Source organism: Neofelis nebulosa, chromosome 5 (assembly GCF_028018385.1).
Source record: "Neofelis nebulosa isolate mNeoNeb1 chromosome 5, mNeoNeb1.pri, whole genome shotgun sequence".
NCBI lineage: Eukaryota > Metazoa > Chordata > Mammalia > Carnivora > Felidae > Neofelis > Neofelis nebulosa.
The window spans coordinates 77810649-77827913 of NC_080786.1; the positions used below are offsets into that span (position 1 = coordinate 77810649).

The following is a 17265-nucleotide window of genomic DNA, read 5'->3' on the forward strand; positions in this document are numbered from 1 at the left end:
AGAGGACACAAGTGGGGCTTTGCCTTGTGGTGGGGCCAGGTTCAGTCCTCACAGTCCAGACAGGTGAGTGGTAGCTGGTAGGCCTCTCTCAAACTTGGCCTGCCAAGGCGTGTCACGTGTCACCTTGGGCTCCTCTCCTGCCTCCAAATTTCCATGGAAATGGGCCACGTGCCCTTGGTGGTTCAGGCACCCAGAGCCTTAAAAGCTAAGCACTGAGCAGATTGCCTCAGCTTCCCACTGGGTCTGGTCTGTGCAGATGAAGGACTGCTCCTGGCGAAAGAGCTTCAAAGCCAACTTAGAAGCCTGGCAACCTGAAAATAGCCCGGGGGTGGGGAGATGGAGAGCCCCACAAGGCTGTTTCTTGATTTTTGGGAAGGGAGGGGCTCTGGGGTTTCCTTGGGCACCAAAGGGTGGGTAAGGAAAGAGGCTTTAAGTGACGTATAGGATCTTCACCTGGACACATTCCCACCTGGCCTCTCAAAGCACCAGGCCCTTAGGGATCCCAACCATACCTGACCTGAAGAATAATCTAGGGCCATGCTTTTCCTCACGATCCTAGCTCGGACATGGGGTAGAGGCAGAAGGACCTTTGCCAGAAAAATAAGCAGGCAGGAGGCCTCATTCCCTGGCATTCTGTAAACCCAACATGAAGAATGTGCTCCTGAGACTAGCTGTGGGGCAGAGACCTACATCGAATACTACTGCTGGGCACCCACAAGTGTCATTACCTCAGGAGAAGTCACTTAGCTTTTCTGAGTCTGTCTTTTATCTGGAAAATGTAGATACAGTAACCCACTGGCAGGGTTGTGGTGAGGTGTAGAAGTGATGCAATCAGAGGCCCTGCACAGAGAGCACACAGAAAGCCCTTAAGAAACAGCGGCTGTTACGGGGATTTTATGTTTCCTTAGAAAGGGGCGACCTCAGAATATCCTGTCTTTGCTACATGGTGAGTGGCCTTCTGTGGATGGTAATTGACATGACCCAGAGAAGGTATTGCAGGAGGCAAAAGAAAGAGGGAGAGGAAGATATGGAACGTGGGTAAGAGGTGGGTAAGAGAGGAGAAGGTAGGGGGAGAATGAAGTGCTGAGGAGAAGAAAAGCAGATGTACCGTGAAGGCCAGAGGTACTGTGACCTTGAACTTTTAGGATGACTGTCCTTCCTGGCAAATGAAGCATCTCTATTACCACTCTTTGACTCTAAAGCAGGAGATTCAGCATTTTATTTGCAAATGAGTTCCTTTAGTTCCTTTTCTTCACCTGTGTGTGTGTGTGTGTGTGTGTGTGTGTGTGTGTGTGTGTGAGAGAGAGAGAGAGAGAGAGAGAGAGAGAGAGAGAAAGAGAGAGAGGAAGAGATGGAGGGAGGGGGAGAAAGAAAGAGAGAGAGAGAAAGAGAAAGATACGACTTCATAGTGATCCACTATTCCTGGCCTGAGCAAGGAAGAGTAGGGTTGGATCTGGAGATACTTCAGGCATAGTGTTGATACCCCTGCTAGTGAAGCACCTCCTTTGAGGGGAGTGTCCTTTGTGCCCTGCTGTTGTCATACTGGCTTGCAGGTTTCTTCTACTCCCAGGGGTCTGTTTAAAGCCCAATAAAAGTGTCCAGAGAGTGTTGAGTGGTCTTTGCCTCTGGAAAATCCAGATGGAAGCAGATCGGAAGGAGAAGCAGCCTAGAGCCTCTGCTTTCTAAAGAGGAGAGGCTGTAGGCTCGGAGGGAAAGGGAATGTGTTGATCTAGCAGGCAGGCGCTGGGATTTCTGTCTCTGCTCTGGCTGTCTAGTTGTGTGGCCCTGGGCAAGTCACTTTCCTCCTCAGGGCCTCTATTTTCCCTGATTTGGCATAGGGGCATTCTACCCTTCAAGTCTGTTGGAGCTGTTCCAACAAAAGTAGAGTCTGGATTTCCTGACTGTCTGGGTCAAGAACAGATTGGCAGCAATCTTTACCACTCCTTACACTGTGCAGAAGTCAGAACATTCTGTGCAACCCTACACTGAGGCGAGAGAAAGAGTAAGCGCGGGCACACGCAGGCTCACAATGGCCATTGTTGTTGGTTCCTGAAAGCCTGCTGTGTGGTGGGGTGGGGAGGGAAGAGTGGGGCCTCCATTCTGTGTGGCTTTCTCTTCCTGGGTGAGGCAGGGCTCTGAAGAAAGCTCTGTATTTTGTGGAAGGGGGGCATCTAATCCTCTCTATGCATAAGGGTCAGGTGCTTCAGAAGGGGAGAGGCAGTGTGCTGGAGAATTCCTCAGGAAGAAATGATCTCCTAGAAATGGCTCTGAAGGAAGCCTCTGACATCATCATGGAGTGAGAAGGTCTTTTAAGGTCTGGGAGGCAGTGGAGGTACAGGGAATCTTGACCTGGTGGTCCCAATGAAGTCATGAAGAAAATGACCATTACTGAGCACAGACTCTAGGCCAGGCAGGCCTAGAGCTTTACAAAGGTTATGCTTTTAACCCTCACGGCAACTCTGTTAGATAGCAACTATTATCTCGACATAAAAAACTCCTGAGGCTCAGTGGGGTTGAGAAGCTTGCCTAACGTCACAAAGCTGGCGTGTGGTACAGCTGGAATTCAAACCAAGGCTTGTTTGACTCCAAAAATAAGCTCTGAATAAAGAACTCAAGGCAGAGACAAAATACCTTAGAGTGACAGGGTGTCTGAGGGCAGGGAAGTGAGCATGGAGGGGGTGAGCCTCTTCTTGGCTCTTCTCAGGGAAGACTTCTTGGCTGCACAATCTTATTAAATGGAATGATGACTTTCTCGGCTTGAATGTCAAATGCTATTGTTGGTATGTTGTTGGTAATTGTTGGTGTATTGTCTGGCTTTACTTTGCTCATGGAGCTTGAGAAGCTCCAGGTACAGTGGATATAATGAAATCAATCAATTAGTGGTGAGATTTTCCAGTTCAACTCAAACCTGATTCTCACGCATGACACATACAAGGTATGTTGCAGACATCTACACCCACCAGGCTAATCACAGCTCAGAGAGATAAGCACACCACCCACCTGCCCCAGAAAGGCAAAAGCAGAGAGTTGTGATCAGAGAGACTTTTTCTGGTTGTTGGGTCAGGATTGGCCAGAAACGGGGGGTGGGGGTGGGTAGGGGAGGGTATTGTGGTGTATATGGAGAGAATGCCATGTTTGGAATACCAGGACTTGGCTCTAGTCCCAGATCCATCAATCAGTGTGGCCTTGGACAGGTCAATTGACCTCCCTGAGCCTCATTTTTCTAATTATAAAGTGTTTCTCAAGGGTGTTGTAAGGGATTAAGATGAGATGAGGAGTATAAAGTATTTCTCACATCTAGTGTTAAATTCAAATAGATGCTTAACAAGTATGGGGCAAATCGGCCTGAAAACGGATCGAGCGTGAGGGAGGTGGAAAAGACACAGGTTCCAGTGTAAGGCGTCCATTCTGTGAATGTGTTGGGGGGGGGGTGCGGTCTGCTGTGGAGGCTGACGGGAGAGGGCGGGGTGTGTGGGCAGAAGCTGGGATCCTGTTGGCTGGTTTGTGGGGAGGGAGGAACCACCCACGTGGCAGCGCCCCCCCCCCCCCCCCCCCCCCCCCCGTCTGACCCCTACTCCTGTTGGCTTTTGTTCCTTCTTCCTTTGGGCCACAGCCTCCCGGTTCCGGACCTGAGAGCTGTAAGCCTGCATCATGCATTAGCCTCTGAACAGGTCTCCTGCCACCAGTCCCCTTTCCTGTCCCCTAACCCAAACTGCATACTACTCTCCCATCCTATTGCTCCGGGCTTACACCCCGTCACCTCTTCCTCTCTTCCTATTATTTGAGGATCATGAACCAATTCTGTGGCACATTACTCCAGGGTCTCTATCTCTCTGGCCTTCCCTTGTGCTACCTCTACACGCTAGTGCTCCAGCCCGCCTTCCCCTCTTCTCCCTCACCGTCTTTTCAAATCCTTGCCAGCTTCAAGTACAGCACACACACATCGCACCTTGCTCATTCATTCATTCATGCATCCACTTATTCTTACATCAGATATTTCCCAATCACCTCCTAGATGCATGGCACAGTACTGGCAGCTGGGGATCAAGTTCCTAAGGAAAGCCTTTTTTTTTCTTGCCTCCCACACTCGTATGATACTGTTTCTGCCACTCCATGGCACTTGCCTATCATACCAGTGTTAACACTACTGTTCTGCATAGATCTCCTGTAGGTAGACTGTGAACTATTGGAGGTCAGGACACATCCCACTCTTGGTTGCATCTTCCACAGCACCTGGAACACTGACAGTACTTGAAGTCAGGTTTGAATCCAGGCTCTATCATTTACACCTTTCTTGGGCCACTTATCCCCATTAACCTCAGTGTCCTCAGCCGTAAAGTGGATTAAATACAGATGACGTCTGACTTGCAATTTTTTTGACTTTATAGAGACACAAAAGCCATACATTCAGTAGAAACCATATCTCAAATTTTGAATCCCAGGCCAGTGATGTGAGGTACCATACTGTCTCATGATGCCGGGCAGGGGCAGCAAACCACAGCTCCCAGCCAGCCACACGATCACAGGGTACACAACTGATACATGACAACCCTTCCATACCCAAAGAGCCATTCTGGTTTTCAGTTTCAGTACAGGATTCATTACATTACAAGAGATAGTTTACACTTCATTATAAAATAGGCTTTGTGTGAGATGGTTTTGCCCAGCTGTAGGGTAATGTAAGTGTTCTAAGCACGTTTAAGGTAGGCTATGCTGCGATGTGGGTTAGGTAGGTTAGGTGTCGTAAACGCATTTTGAACTTACAGTATTTTCAGTTTACAATGGGATTACTAGGATGCAACCCTGTCGTAAGTCCAGGAAGATCTGTAATTAAATATGCAACCCCAGAAGTAAGTGCTCAGTAAAGAACACCTCAGTATGTATTTATCGATAAATTGAGGACATGAAACACTTCGTACCCAAATTAGGAACGGATCAAGGGCACCAGTGTTCAGGCTGTGTGGAATGTGTGGCCAGCATGGAGTTCTGCTGTAGGCTGGGTCTTAGGAGACACCTGATATTAAATGGCTAAAAAGCTGCTACAGAGAAACAGGGTCTGGTGTGTGGGCCAAGATGGGGCAAACAGAAGAGGAAAAAATCTAAGGTAGTCTAGGCCCTCTAGTCTAGAAGTTTCCTCTGCATGTGAAAAATGAAAGGTTCAATGGCTCTGTGGTTCTGTTTTGAGCAGCAAACTTCCTAAGGCAGGAATTAAGTAGAAGTTTGACTGCAGCTTGACCCTGTGTGAACAAGTTTCCCCCATCCTAGAGATGATGAGGCAGCCTCCAGAGGCACATTCTATCTTGCCAACCCCTCCCAGGTCTTGGTTGGGGATGGGGTGGGGAAGAGGAGGAGACACAGCTGGAGTCAGAGCCCTCTTGATTCAGAAGTCAGCTGAAGAAGAATAAAGGGTTGCTTTTGTTTAATTTCCAGTGAATTTAGTTGGGTCAGGGACAGCCAGAAATGAGGGGGCTGGGGCAGGTACTCTGGTGTGTGCAGAAAGAATTCCACCTTGAAAGACTAGGACTTGGGCTCTAGTTCCAGATCCACCAATTTGTGTGACCCATTGGGCAGGTCCATTAATCTCTCTGGGTCTCATTTTCCTAATCCATAAGGTTTCTTCTTGGCATTCTCAGGGGGGAGCTGCTAGGCTCACCAGTGCAGTGCTTCTCAAACTTCAACACACACATGATCACCAAAGGTTCTTGTGGAAACCCAGATTCGGCTCCAGCAGGTCTGGCCTAGGACCCGAGAGTCTACATTTCTGACACTGTCGGGTGATGCCCTTGCTGCCGGTTGTGGACCATATGAGGTTCTAGTGCAGAAATTGGGCAAATCCAGCCCGATGCTAGTTTGTGTAAATAAAGTTGTATTGCAGCACGGCCACGTCCATTAATTTGTGTATTGTCCATGGCTGCTTTCACACTAAGTGGACAGAGTCAGATAGTTGCATCAGAGACCTTATGGCCCACAAAGCCTAACTATTTTAATAGTTACTATGTGACCCTTTACAGGAAAAGTTTGCCGATCCCTGCTCTAGTGTACTGGGAACTGGCCCGTGTGAGCTAAAGGACCTGCCCTTCAGTATGGGTTTGGCCAAGGGCAAGCCACTTTACCTTGCTGGTCCTCACTTTCCTTATCTAGAGGGCACAATGATCTCTAGATTTCTAAGACACCTGGGATTCTGGGATTTCAATGCTACATAGAAAACATTCTAGTTTCTATAGAAACGGGCTTCTGAGAACTAGGCTGTGTGGCCTTCATTTGGAAGCTGCAAAAAAACATACCTGGTCCACCCCGCAGATCCCCCAGACAGCCCTGCCAGGTGCCCTGAGAGCCACACCTCATGTAGGGTCAGCGGGGAACAGACAGGGGCCTGGAGAAGGGAAGAGCGAGGATTGGGAGGTGGACCCCCCCCCCCCCCAGCCTCCTGTACAGGCTGATGCTGGCACAGGGGCCCTGGAACATCGTGCCCTAGCACCCACCACACACACAAATTCCACTTTGCTGAGAGATCAACTCAAACACTAACTCACCACTCCAGGTGCCCCTGACCCTGGGTGCTTCCGGTCAACTAATATTAACTAAGACCTTTTGAGGTCTCAGAGACTGTGTCAGGCACAAGAATGTAGAAGGAATTGCGACATCTGGAGCTGAAGAGCTCACGGTCAGGTGGCAGACACCATGTAAGGAGAGAATTGTAGGAGAGTTCCACAATCAGCCGTGAAGAGAAATGCGTGACTCTGGGTCTCCAGCTTGGGCCACGGGTGATGCCATTAACAAGGCAAGGAACATGGACGGGGCAGCAGGCTTTCAGAGAGATGGAAGGGTGTATAAAGAGGGAGAAGATAATGCCTCATTTGGGGCATATTGATTCCGATGTGGGCACCTGAAGGACTGAAGGACAATGCTGTAATTTCCTGTGAAAGGCAAAGCAGAGTTCCTCTGTAGGCCTGCAACGGGTTAAGAGGAATGACATGTATGTTGCCATGGTTACTTCCCAGTGCCGAGGGGAGTCCCACTACACACCCAAGTACCCCCGGCTCTTCAGGGATAACTCGCCTTGCTCTACCTCAGCCCCCAGGAGAGACCTTAGCCAGAAAGACCTCTGTGAAATGCACACTTGCTGGAAACATTTCTACTTTCTCTTAACCCCAGTGAGCAGTAAGTGGCTGACTACCGCTCATTATGACTATCTTTCTGGTCAGAGCTCCACCAAATTAGAAAATTGGGAACCTCCAACTCTGGACAGCTCCTGAACCCCACAGGCCACTTTCTGTCATGGTTTCATACAAGTGAAAAGGACGTGCTGAGAAACAAAGAACTCACAAGCTCACAATTATTTTCTTGGCTCATCTGAGCTCCGGCTCCTCACCTGGGAATGTGAGTCTGAGATGGCTGGCTGGCGGCCCATGCCATCGCTTTGAGATTTAGGGGATGGTCCACACATCGGTGAAAATCTACACGGGCACAGCATGGAGGCAGAGAGAACGATGTGTGCCTGTAAAGTAGTAGGGTCAACCAAAGTGACCCTTCCCAGGCAAGACCTCTGCATCTGGGCAGATCTATGATGAGGCATTTGCCAGGAGGGGGCCTGTGTGTTGCCTGCTCAGTTGGTTTGAATGAGGCATATCCATGAGCTACACTGGCTGGCTGGTCTCGCTGGGGTTCGGGGTAGACATGTGACTCTCCTTCTTGGCATTTATCTCGGATCCTAATCACGTGCCTGTGGATTATTTTATTGAGGCCTGGCTCCCATATTCCCTAAGGGCTATAGGGACTGTGTCTGTTTTTGCTCATCATTGTTCCCTGGTGCCTGGCACTTGATAGGTACTCCGTAAGTGTGTGCTGAATAAATGATAGAAAGCCTGTCTCCACTGCTGGAAAACTGACGTGAAAGTCTGAGGAGATTTGCCCTCTCCGTTTGGAACCTTGTCTAGGATACCCTGTGTGCAGTTCAAGTGGGATGCACTAAGAAATCTCTGAGAAAAATGTTGTTTTAATATCAGATAGACAGAGGAGCGTAGGTGTGGGTGATACAGCCTGAAGGCTATTGCTGGTTTAAGGCTAAAGGTTGGATTGGGGCAGACATGAAGCTCAGTGAAGAATTGGGAGAAAATGTGTAGGAAGTCCCCTCATTCGTATATAGGGTGGGGCTAGAGGGAAACAATGGTGGAGCTCCCCAGGACTTTGCATGGACTGATCCAGCTTTGTGTCATGCCCTTGGTGCTTCACCTGGATTCAAGACTTGGCACCCTTGTCTTTATCTTGATTCACTGGAGAGCCAACTCAGGGGTGACTTCCACACTGGAAGTAACAGCCATATGAACTCAAGCACAGTGCCAACAAATAACCCTAGAGTTACAGGTTGTCAGAGCCACAGGTAATTGAAAGATAATCTAGACCTCATTTCTGAAGCAGAGGTTAATAGAGTGAAGCTCTAAATCTGGCCCCTTTCTTATCACGTACTAAATATTTATCACCCTCCATTTATCACTTAACAATAATTCTGATTACTATTGATCAAATGCTCACCATGTTCCAGGCACTCTCCTAAATGCTCTACATGGATGATCTCATTTAACTCTCAAAACAATGCTGAGGGAGAGAGACTGTAATTGTGTCCACTTTGTATGGATTGAAATGGAGGCTTGGAGAGGTTAAATGACTTAGCCAATGTCACATGGCTGATGGTGGGAAGGCCTGGGTCTTTCAACTTCTAGTTCAATGTTTAGTCCCTTATCCTACCTACACTGACTCCAAGTCCTCAAGATATATCTGAATTACTTATTTGCAGATCGCTTGCACATCTTACTTATTAACTGAGTTTCTAATGGTATCATGAGATGAAACTCTCAGCTTCACAAATACTCACATATAACTCTTTAAAATACATTCCTTTTTTTTTTTCCCTCCAAGATTGTCTATTAAGTGCCTGTTCCTGTCCAGCTCCAGAATCTACTGCCCGCTGTGCTGGCAGACCAAAGGCAAGATTCCTTCCCCTTCTTCCCTACTCCCTCCCTCCAAAAAGCATTTCTGTAGAACAATGTGAGCCAGGTAGGTAGGATGTTAGGCTTTGAAGGGAACATAAAGATGAAGACCACATGCTCACCATTTTCCAGGCACTTGCAAGAGAAAGAAATGACAAGGCAACCCATAATCAGTGTACTGTCAAGACAGGAAGCTTAAGTGCTCTAGGAATTCAGAGGCTGGATTCACTTCCAGAGGTGCCACCAGAAAAGAGGCAGCCTTTGACACAGGCCTTAAAGGAGGAGCAGAATTTCCACAAGTATCTGTGGAGCTTTTCCTTGGACTGGCATATAAGCATTTCCTGTTTTCTCAGTGCCTGGCTTGTACAATACACACAGTAGGACCTCAGAGAAATTTTCTGGTTGGACACTAGCCATTTGGGGCTAGCTAGGAATCATGGTCTTGGTTCTGATGCTACCACTGAACATACATTGTATAAGTCCTACCCCTTCTCTGGGTCTTTGTTTTTCCCCAGCTATGAAATAGGGATGTGGAAGGGAGTGGGTATAACCTTACTCATGGGTTCTGGTTAGGATCACAATAAGCTAATATATGCAAAACTATTTGCAAGCCAAAATGAAAGATTTGACAAATGGAGGAGACTCTCTGTCACTATTCTTATTGGTGTTATAAAAACTAAAAAGAACCGATGTCCATGTACTGCTTATTATCCAACAACTTTTTTTTTTTGGACTAACTACACTGGGTCAAGCAGTGGGGATACAAAGAGGAAATAACAGCCAGCCTCCATGCTTGGAACATGAAAGGTCTAGGAGATGCCGGTACAGTTGATGGTATAAGTTTAATGTGCTAGGACAAAGGCTGGGCTGGACTTTGGCAGGAGCTCTGCTCGTTTTAGTGATAGTAAAGGTAGATGGCAATGCTAAAGATAAGAACTTCAAAATCAGAAATTCAACTGGTATGCTCCAGAATAAAACTAGGATTAAGGGTGAGGGAATTTCTTTTTAAGAGCTTCTACTATGTTCCAGACACTTTCACATCTATTATCCTCATGACAAGTTAGGTATTTTTTATGCCCATTTTACAGATGAGGAAGCTGAGACTCAAGGAAGTTGGGTTTATAAAACCAGAAAGTGTAAAGCCTAAATGTAAACCCAAGTCATTCAATTGCAAGCTTGGTGATTTTCCCAGGACTCATTGTGTTCTAAACTATGCAATGTTTTCATAGAACTCATCCCATGCTCATCTTGAATGACCTTATTTCTTGGATTACTTTTCTAAGGAGAAAGACTGATCTGTGATGACAGAGGTTTGACAGTAACCTCTTCTACTGTCATTTCCTCTTACACCTCCTAAGATAAGTTGCTTCCCTCTGATTGCGCTTTCCTGACTTTTTCTTCACCTCCAATCCCAATGAAATTGCCAAGGAGTAAAGAATCCCAGCAAATGAACAGCCTATATAGAGAGATACTTGCCTTCTCAGCGGCTGGCCTATAAAATGTGAAACAAAACACACTGAAAGATGAAAGGAACCTGCCATACAGTTTCGCTCAAAGAGCCCACCTAGACCACAACCTGTCCATTCCTTAATTTTGCAAAGCCGTGAAGAACCCATGATCTATAGGAGTCTATGTGCTTGTCACACTTGCCTATTTTACAGATAACAAACTGAAACCCACAAGAGTGAAAGACCTGCCCAACGTCACACACTAGTGAGAGGCAGAGTATGGACTGGAACCCAGGTCTCTTGACTCTCAGGCCAATGCTTTTCTACTAAAATAGGTTGTCTCTTTAGCTTCCTGCCCCCTCCCCCCATTTAACATCTCAACGTAAATGAGATCATGGCCCTTTCAAAAGGAAGCTCAATGCTGCTGTCTCTGTAAAGCCCAGAAGCCAGGCCCCCCTTTGGACTCTGCTCTGAGCAGCTTATGTCTTCATCTAAAGAACAGGAAGTAGCTTCAGTTTTAGCTCTGATAGCACATTCTAGGGGTGGGAAAAGGGGATTTGGGGAAGAGAGTTCCTGTAGATGATGGTCAAGAGCAATCAGCAGACACATTACCCTTGCTTAAAGGGGAAGATACACGATCATATATGTAAGGAGAAGATAAGGGTTTTATCTTTGAGTCCTAAGCAGAACACATCCTCTGCAAGAGCTTCCCCATGCCGTGGATGGTGGTAAGGGGAGGATTCTCCCACGATTCTGTTCTAATGGAATGGGTTGTCAGGGTGGGAGTTAGGGTACAAGCACCAGAGTGGGAAAGTCTGCATAAACTTTCTATAACCTCCAGTGCTTCCCCCACCCTCTGCCAGCACCCACAACTTCCCCTGCCAAGGGAGGAAGAAGGAACACATTATTCAGTTTAATAATTTATACAAATTTAAAAGTTTACTGGGTAAAATAAAGGGGACTTAGGAGAGCAACGGAGAAATTAAAATTCCTGAGTCCTCTCTCAAAGGGTGGAGGTGTGGAGATGATAACCCTTGACGACCTTGACTTGGAATATAACAATCTGATTGTATAACAGATGGGTCCCAAATAAGCAAGTAACTCCTCCCTTTGTTGGTCAGCCAAGTTTTGTCTCCTATGGTAAGATCACATCCAATCTGAGCATTTGCAGCCTGGAACATCAAAGAACACAGACCCAGATCCACGGATACTTTGTCTATGTTAGTGGTTCTCAAATCTGGCAGCCCATCAGAGTTGTCTGGGGTGCTCATTACAAATTTAGATTCCCAGGAACCAACACAGAGATTATTGGGTAGATCTGGGCTAGGGCCCAGGCATCTTCATTTTCAACAAGCAGGCCTGGTCTAAGAACCAATGATCTGGTTCGACCCCATTCATTTAGCTACCAAAATTTTACATGAGATGCTGGTTTTTATAGCAAAGAAAGCTGAGATGCCAAAAATAGGTTAGTGCCAGTACTTGGACTGGAACCCAGTCTCCTGGCTCTTGATGTGGTATCTCTGTCAACACCTTCACACATGGCTTTCCTCCCTCAGCTCACCAGTCCATTGAGAACCCCTGAGGATCAGGGTGGCCATTCAGCCAATCCATAGAAGATTCAGAGCTGCCCAGGTACTCTGATTGAGTTCCTACCTGGTTCATTGGTGGAAATGGCTGGTAAGGGGTAGGGATATATATCCTGGTGGGTTAATAGGGGAAGGTCCAGCTGATGGCTTCTAAGGCATACTATCCCATTGCTCTGGTCAGAAAGAACAGTCAGTCCATAGGAGCAACCTGCTGTGTCAGAGGAGCCAGGGGGGCTGGGCTGACGGGGGAGAGTAGTGGCAGATGAAGTTGCTGAGGTAACATGAGGCCAGACCATCTAGGGCCCTTTAGGCCACATATAGATCTTTGGCTTTTGCTCTGAGCCACTGCAGGATTTTGAGCCAGAGAATGGCATAATCTGACATATTTTCCCAGGGGTACTCTGATGCAATAGTGAGAACAGACTCTGCAGGGACGGGGTAGAAGCAAGGAATCCAGTTAAGGGGGATTTGTAGTGATCCAGGGGACAGCAGATGGTGGCTCAGATCAAGGTAGCAGAAATGCAGTGGTGAGAAGCGACGGGACCCTGGATGTTTTTTAAAAGTAGAGCTAACAGGTTTTCTGAAAGACTAGATATGAGATGTGAGATAAAAGGGTGCCGAGTGTTTCCGCTCGAGCAATGGGCAGGCTGGAGTTAACATCAACAGAAATGGAGAAGTCTCTGGGTGGAGAAGTTTTGTGGGAGGGACATCAGGAGTTCAGTTTTAGATATGCTGAGTCACTGACACTCACGTGGTATTTAAATAAAGTCTCACGCCTGGATGAGGTCATCAAGAGACTGAGTACAGACAGAAAAGAGGGTTGAGTCCCTTGCCTGTGGACCGCCAGCACCAAGATGTTAGAGAGATGGGGAATCAGAGAAAGAGACTGAAAAGGGGTAACCAGTGGCGTAGCTGGAAAACAGGAAGGTGTGGAATCCTGGAAGCCAAGTGAACAGTATTTTCAGGAACAAGGAGAGATTGGGTCAGATGCTGCTGATGAGTGAAGTAAGATCAAGTTTGAGAAGTGACCATTGGGTTTAGTTATGTGAGGACACGGGTAACCTAGGGAGCAGCATTTGACTCCTGACCTCACAGATCCCCAGTTTGATCACTGACTGTCATTTAGGGATACCTTGTTATCTTCTCTTCTCAATTAGGTGGTAGATTTTGCAACAACAGGGATAAGTCAGCATGGCCCCAAATGGGTCCTTGTTGGGCTGTAGGACCTTCTAGAGCCTGCTGTAGGCCCTGATACAGTTTGCTAATAGGCCCACCTGAATACTCCTTTCACTGGGACACTGACCTAGAGCAATTTTCCTCATGCCTTGCTTACCTTGGATGCAGAATTTCAGTTCCTTGGGGTCAGTGACGACTTTCCTGCTTTCCCGTATCACAGCCCGGTTCTTCTTGGTTTCTCCCCAGAGATTGGTGCCTCCGTACATGCTGGGAATGTTGAGAATGGCAATGCCTTCAAGGAAGATGTTGCTCAGGTCTACCCCAACCCCGTCACACTGAGGGACAGAGAGAAAAGGTCACTTGTTAGTGTTCTCAGTGTATCCCAACCCAAGGCTGTGTGTGTGTGTGTGTGTGTGTGTGTGTGTGTCTGTGTGTGTGTCTGTGTGTGTGTGTGTGTGTATGCACATGCGCATGTGTGGTGGGGGCTCTCGTGAAGAGCGTGACAGGCCCTCAGCCACCTGCCTGCCTCTGTCAGATGCTGAATCCTGGGCAAAGCTGACGAGCCCTAATGCTTTGGCCACTGTAGTGGACTGGGGGAGATGCGATCCTGGTCGGCTCTGAGGACTAGAAGGGCCCAGAGGTCCTCCATAGATCTAGGGGGGCTTCAGAGATGATTCACAAGACAACTGCAAACCTGTTCTCATTATCATCTCATTATCATCAATTCTGTCTTTGCATAACCACTGTGAAGATATGGTGGGACGCTGAGCCCACAACCTTAATGCACAGTAGATTTTCAACAAAGGACAGAGAAGTTCACCTCACCCCCTCCCTTTTTATCCCCACTGTGAGAAGCACAAGACTTTAAGACTTGGAAGGCTTTCAGATACAGCATGGGGAATACAGTCAATGGTATTGTAATAGCACTGTATGGTGACAGATGGTAGCTATGTTTGTGGTGAACACAGCGTAAGGTACAGAGTTGTTGAATCACTATGTTGTACACCTGAAACTAATGCAACACTGTGTGTCAACCACACTTCAATAACAAAGGAAAGAAGATCTGGAAGCCTTTCAGAATACGCCTGTCTCCCGTATCTGCATTTTAAGTGCAATTTTGGCATGTGTGCTTGCTGACGCAGCAGAGTTTCTCTATCCAATCTCCACCACCCGCATCCCCCGCCAGGTACAAAAGGCCAGAAGGCTTGAATCTGCCTGTCTCACATATCTATCATCAGTCTACTTTTGGCATACTGTTTACCAATGCAGCAAGAAATATATTAGCTCTGATCTTTGTTCCTCAGGATTGGAGGTAGTTTACTTCATTTACAGAAGGAAAAAAAACTAGACCCAGAGAGGTGAGCTAAGTTATTCAAGGTTGTACAGCTGATGATATAAAAAAGCAGGGCTTCAAAGTTAGGGAATTTGACTGTAAAGCCCAAGGTCTTTATCTTACTTATTGTGAGGCAGGAAAAATGCAAAGTATGCAATAAAAATCCACTGTCTTTGAGGTTACCTACAAATCTAAACTTCCAGAGATTTCTCAACAGAGGAGGAACAGGAAGGCTTGGCTTGTTGCCATTTACATTTGCTTACCTCCTGATTTCTTCAAAACTCTAATTTATGGCACCCTATCATCTCCATAGCTTGTCCCCCAACTATGAAATGGAATGCAGTGAGCTTCTTTGGTAATCAGAAACTCACTTCTTCGCTGGGAAATTCTGATTATTTGAAAGGTTGCTTCATTATGTTGAACCAGATTCTCTTCCTGCTTCTACCTATTGGTCCTATTCTCCCTGCTAAAGCCAGACAGATTGACCCTCCTTTCTCCTCCATGGGGACAGCCCACCAAATACAAGATGGCAATCATCACCATCACTGTTCATACGTACTAAGCACTGCCATATGCCAGGTTAAGCTTTCGTACACATCTCACGTATTACCTTAATAATCTTGGCTATCCCCTGTTTATATGTGTGGAAATGGAGACAAACAAGTGGTTAAGTAACTTGCCCAAAGTCACACAACGTACAAATGTAAGCACATATAGATCTGATGGCAGGCAGTCAGAGGCTAAGTCCTAAGGGCTCCACCATTAAGTTGTGCACCCTCTGGGCTGACCACTGTCAACTCTCTCAGCCCCTCCTGTGGGCTTTGGTTTTCAGACTCTCCCCATCCTGGTTGCCCCATTCTGCACAGACTGTTGTTTGCCACCCTCCTATTCTGTATGTCCTCCAACACTGAAAAATAACACCAACCACAAGATCTGATGGCACAGGAGGCCATGGCAGGATCACTTCCTGGGGCTGGGTTCCTCTAACACTATCATTTCCCAGAAATGAGATACTGAGGGAAGCCCAGGTAAGGGTGCAACACGTGTCCCTCTTTATCATTATCCTTATGGTGAAATATGACCACAGTTGCACTAGCTCTTTTGTTAGCAGCTAGATGACAGCAGAATCACTTCAGCTTGAATGGTGGTTGTCTCAGACACTCGGACCCTCATCCCATTATCTACTTCTCAGCCAGCTCTTCCCTATTGTGAACGTGTATAGGTATTTTTTGGTAAGTTTATTTATTTATTTTGGGAAATAGTGGGGGGGGGGGGGGAGGCGGCAGGAGGAGAGGAGGAGGAGGAGGAGGAGGAGGAGGAGGAGAGAGAGAGAGATAGAGAATCCAAGCAGTCTCCATGTTGTCAGTGCAGAGCCCGATGCAGGGCTCAATCTCATGAACTGTGAGATCATGACCTGAGCTGAAATCAAGAGTCAGATGCTTAACCAACTGAGGCACCCTGTGCCCCATGTAGGTATTTTTAAAAATAACTTAGACATAGGGCTTTATATTGATGTCAATCAATTTCATCTGGTTCTTAGCCTAAGCCCCCTCTGTCCATCTGGTTTATTTTAAATCCTTATTCTATGACCCCTTGCCATAGCCTTTGTATCATTTGGGGGTTAAGTCATTAAAACATGTATGTAAAGGGCAAAAGCAGGGACCAAGCCCTCTCTCTGGTCAGTTTAAGACAGCAGACACTGCTTAAACAGCCCACGAGGTGTGGCTGCCCTACCGGGGCTACATCCTCTGGACTGTCAGTCTATTTTTCATTACAATGTAGAATCATGGATATTAAAAATGAGAGTGCCTTAAAAGAACATGTCCCATCTTTCATAAATGAGGGCCAGAGAAGTTTAGGAACTTGCCTGTGGTCACTCAACTTACTAATGGTGGAGCCAGATTAGTATCTAGGTCTCCAGACCTCAATCCTGTATTTTCTCCATGAAAGCATAAGACTGTGCTGAGATCCAATGGCATTTCCTAAATGACCACCCTACAACCTCTACCAGAAAAGGAATAAGAGGACGCATATTAAATCACTAATACCTGTGTGCAAAGGGCAAAGAGTTGGTTAATAATTTATTCCAGAAACTTGCCAGGGACTGGTATGTCTCCTTTTCTACTTTTCTGAAAACTGGGACATCTGTCCATTTGCCTCTCATTGGATCAATCCCACTCTGTTTTCTAGATTTGTCAAAGTGGCCCCTGAATGACGTGTATGTAGGTTTGTCCAGCAACTTGGATTCCAGCGTATGTATTTTCCAAGGCCAGTTAGTTCTCTACCGCTCTGTGTTGGGCTGTGGTATCCACCTTTAGCATCTGGCCTTCCATTTTTTGTTAGGGCTACTCTCTCTTGAAAAAGATAAAAACTCTTTTGGAGGCAAAGTCCTAATGAGCTATCCTTTCCATGTTCTTTTTTGCTTCAAACATCATCTAACATTCTGCTTGGCCTCCAACTTCAAGTTGAGTTGCTTTTGTGCATTCACACCTGGCTGCATGCCCACACTTTGCTTTTGCACGTATGTGTACAGTCCCCTGAAAGCATCGGCTCAACCCAGTGCTCCCTGTGACTGTCATGGTTATTTTTAAAACTCTTTTCCTTTTTCTTCCCAATAGAATTAATGAATTGTTCAAAATTTATTTTGGAATATCCTCTATTCCTTCCATCCTTTACACACACATACACACACACACACACACACACACGTATATATATATGGATATTAAAAAGTA

At 46.7% G+C, this 17265-nt stretch overlaps 1 protein-coding gene across 6 annotated transcripts in view; it reads right to left on the reverse strand.

Annotated features, from left to right (window-relative positions):
- DGKG (diacylglycerol kinase gamma) overlaps positions 1-17265 on the reverse strand; it is a 203024-nt gene that overhangs the window by 22081 nt on the left and 163678 nt on the right. For all 6 annotated transcript variants that reach the window (XM_058730764.1, XM_058730765.1, XM_058730763.1 and 3 more), the window contains one exon: positions 13355-13532. In XM_058730764.1, coding sequence (XP_058586747.1) covers positions 13355-13532 — 178 coding nt within the window. The remainder of the gene's footprint in view (positions 1-13354; positions 13533-17265) is intronic.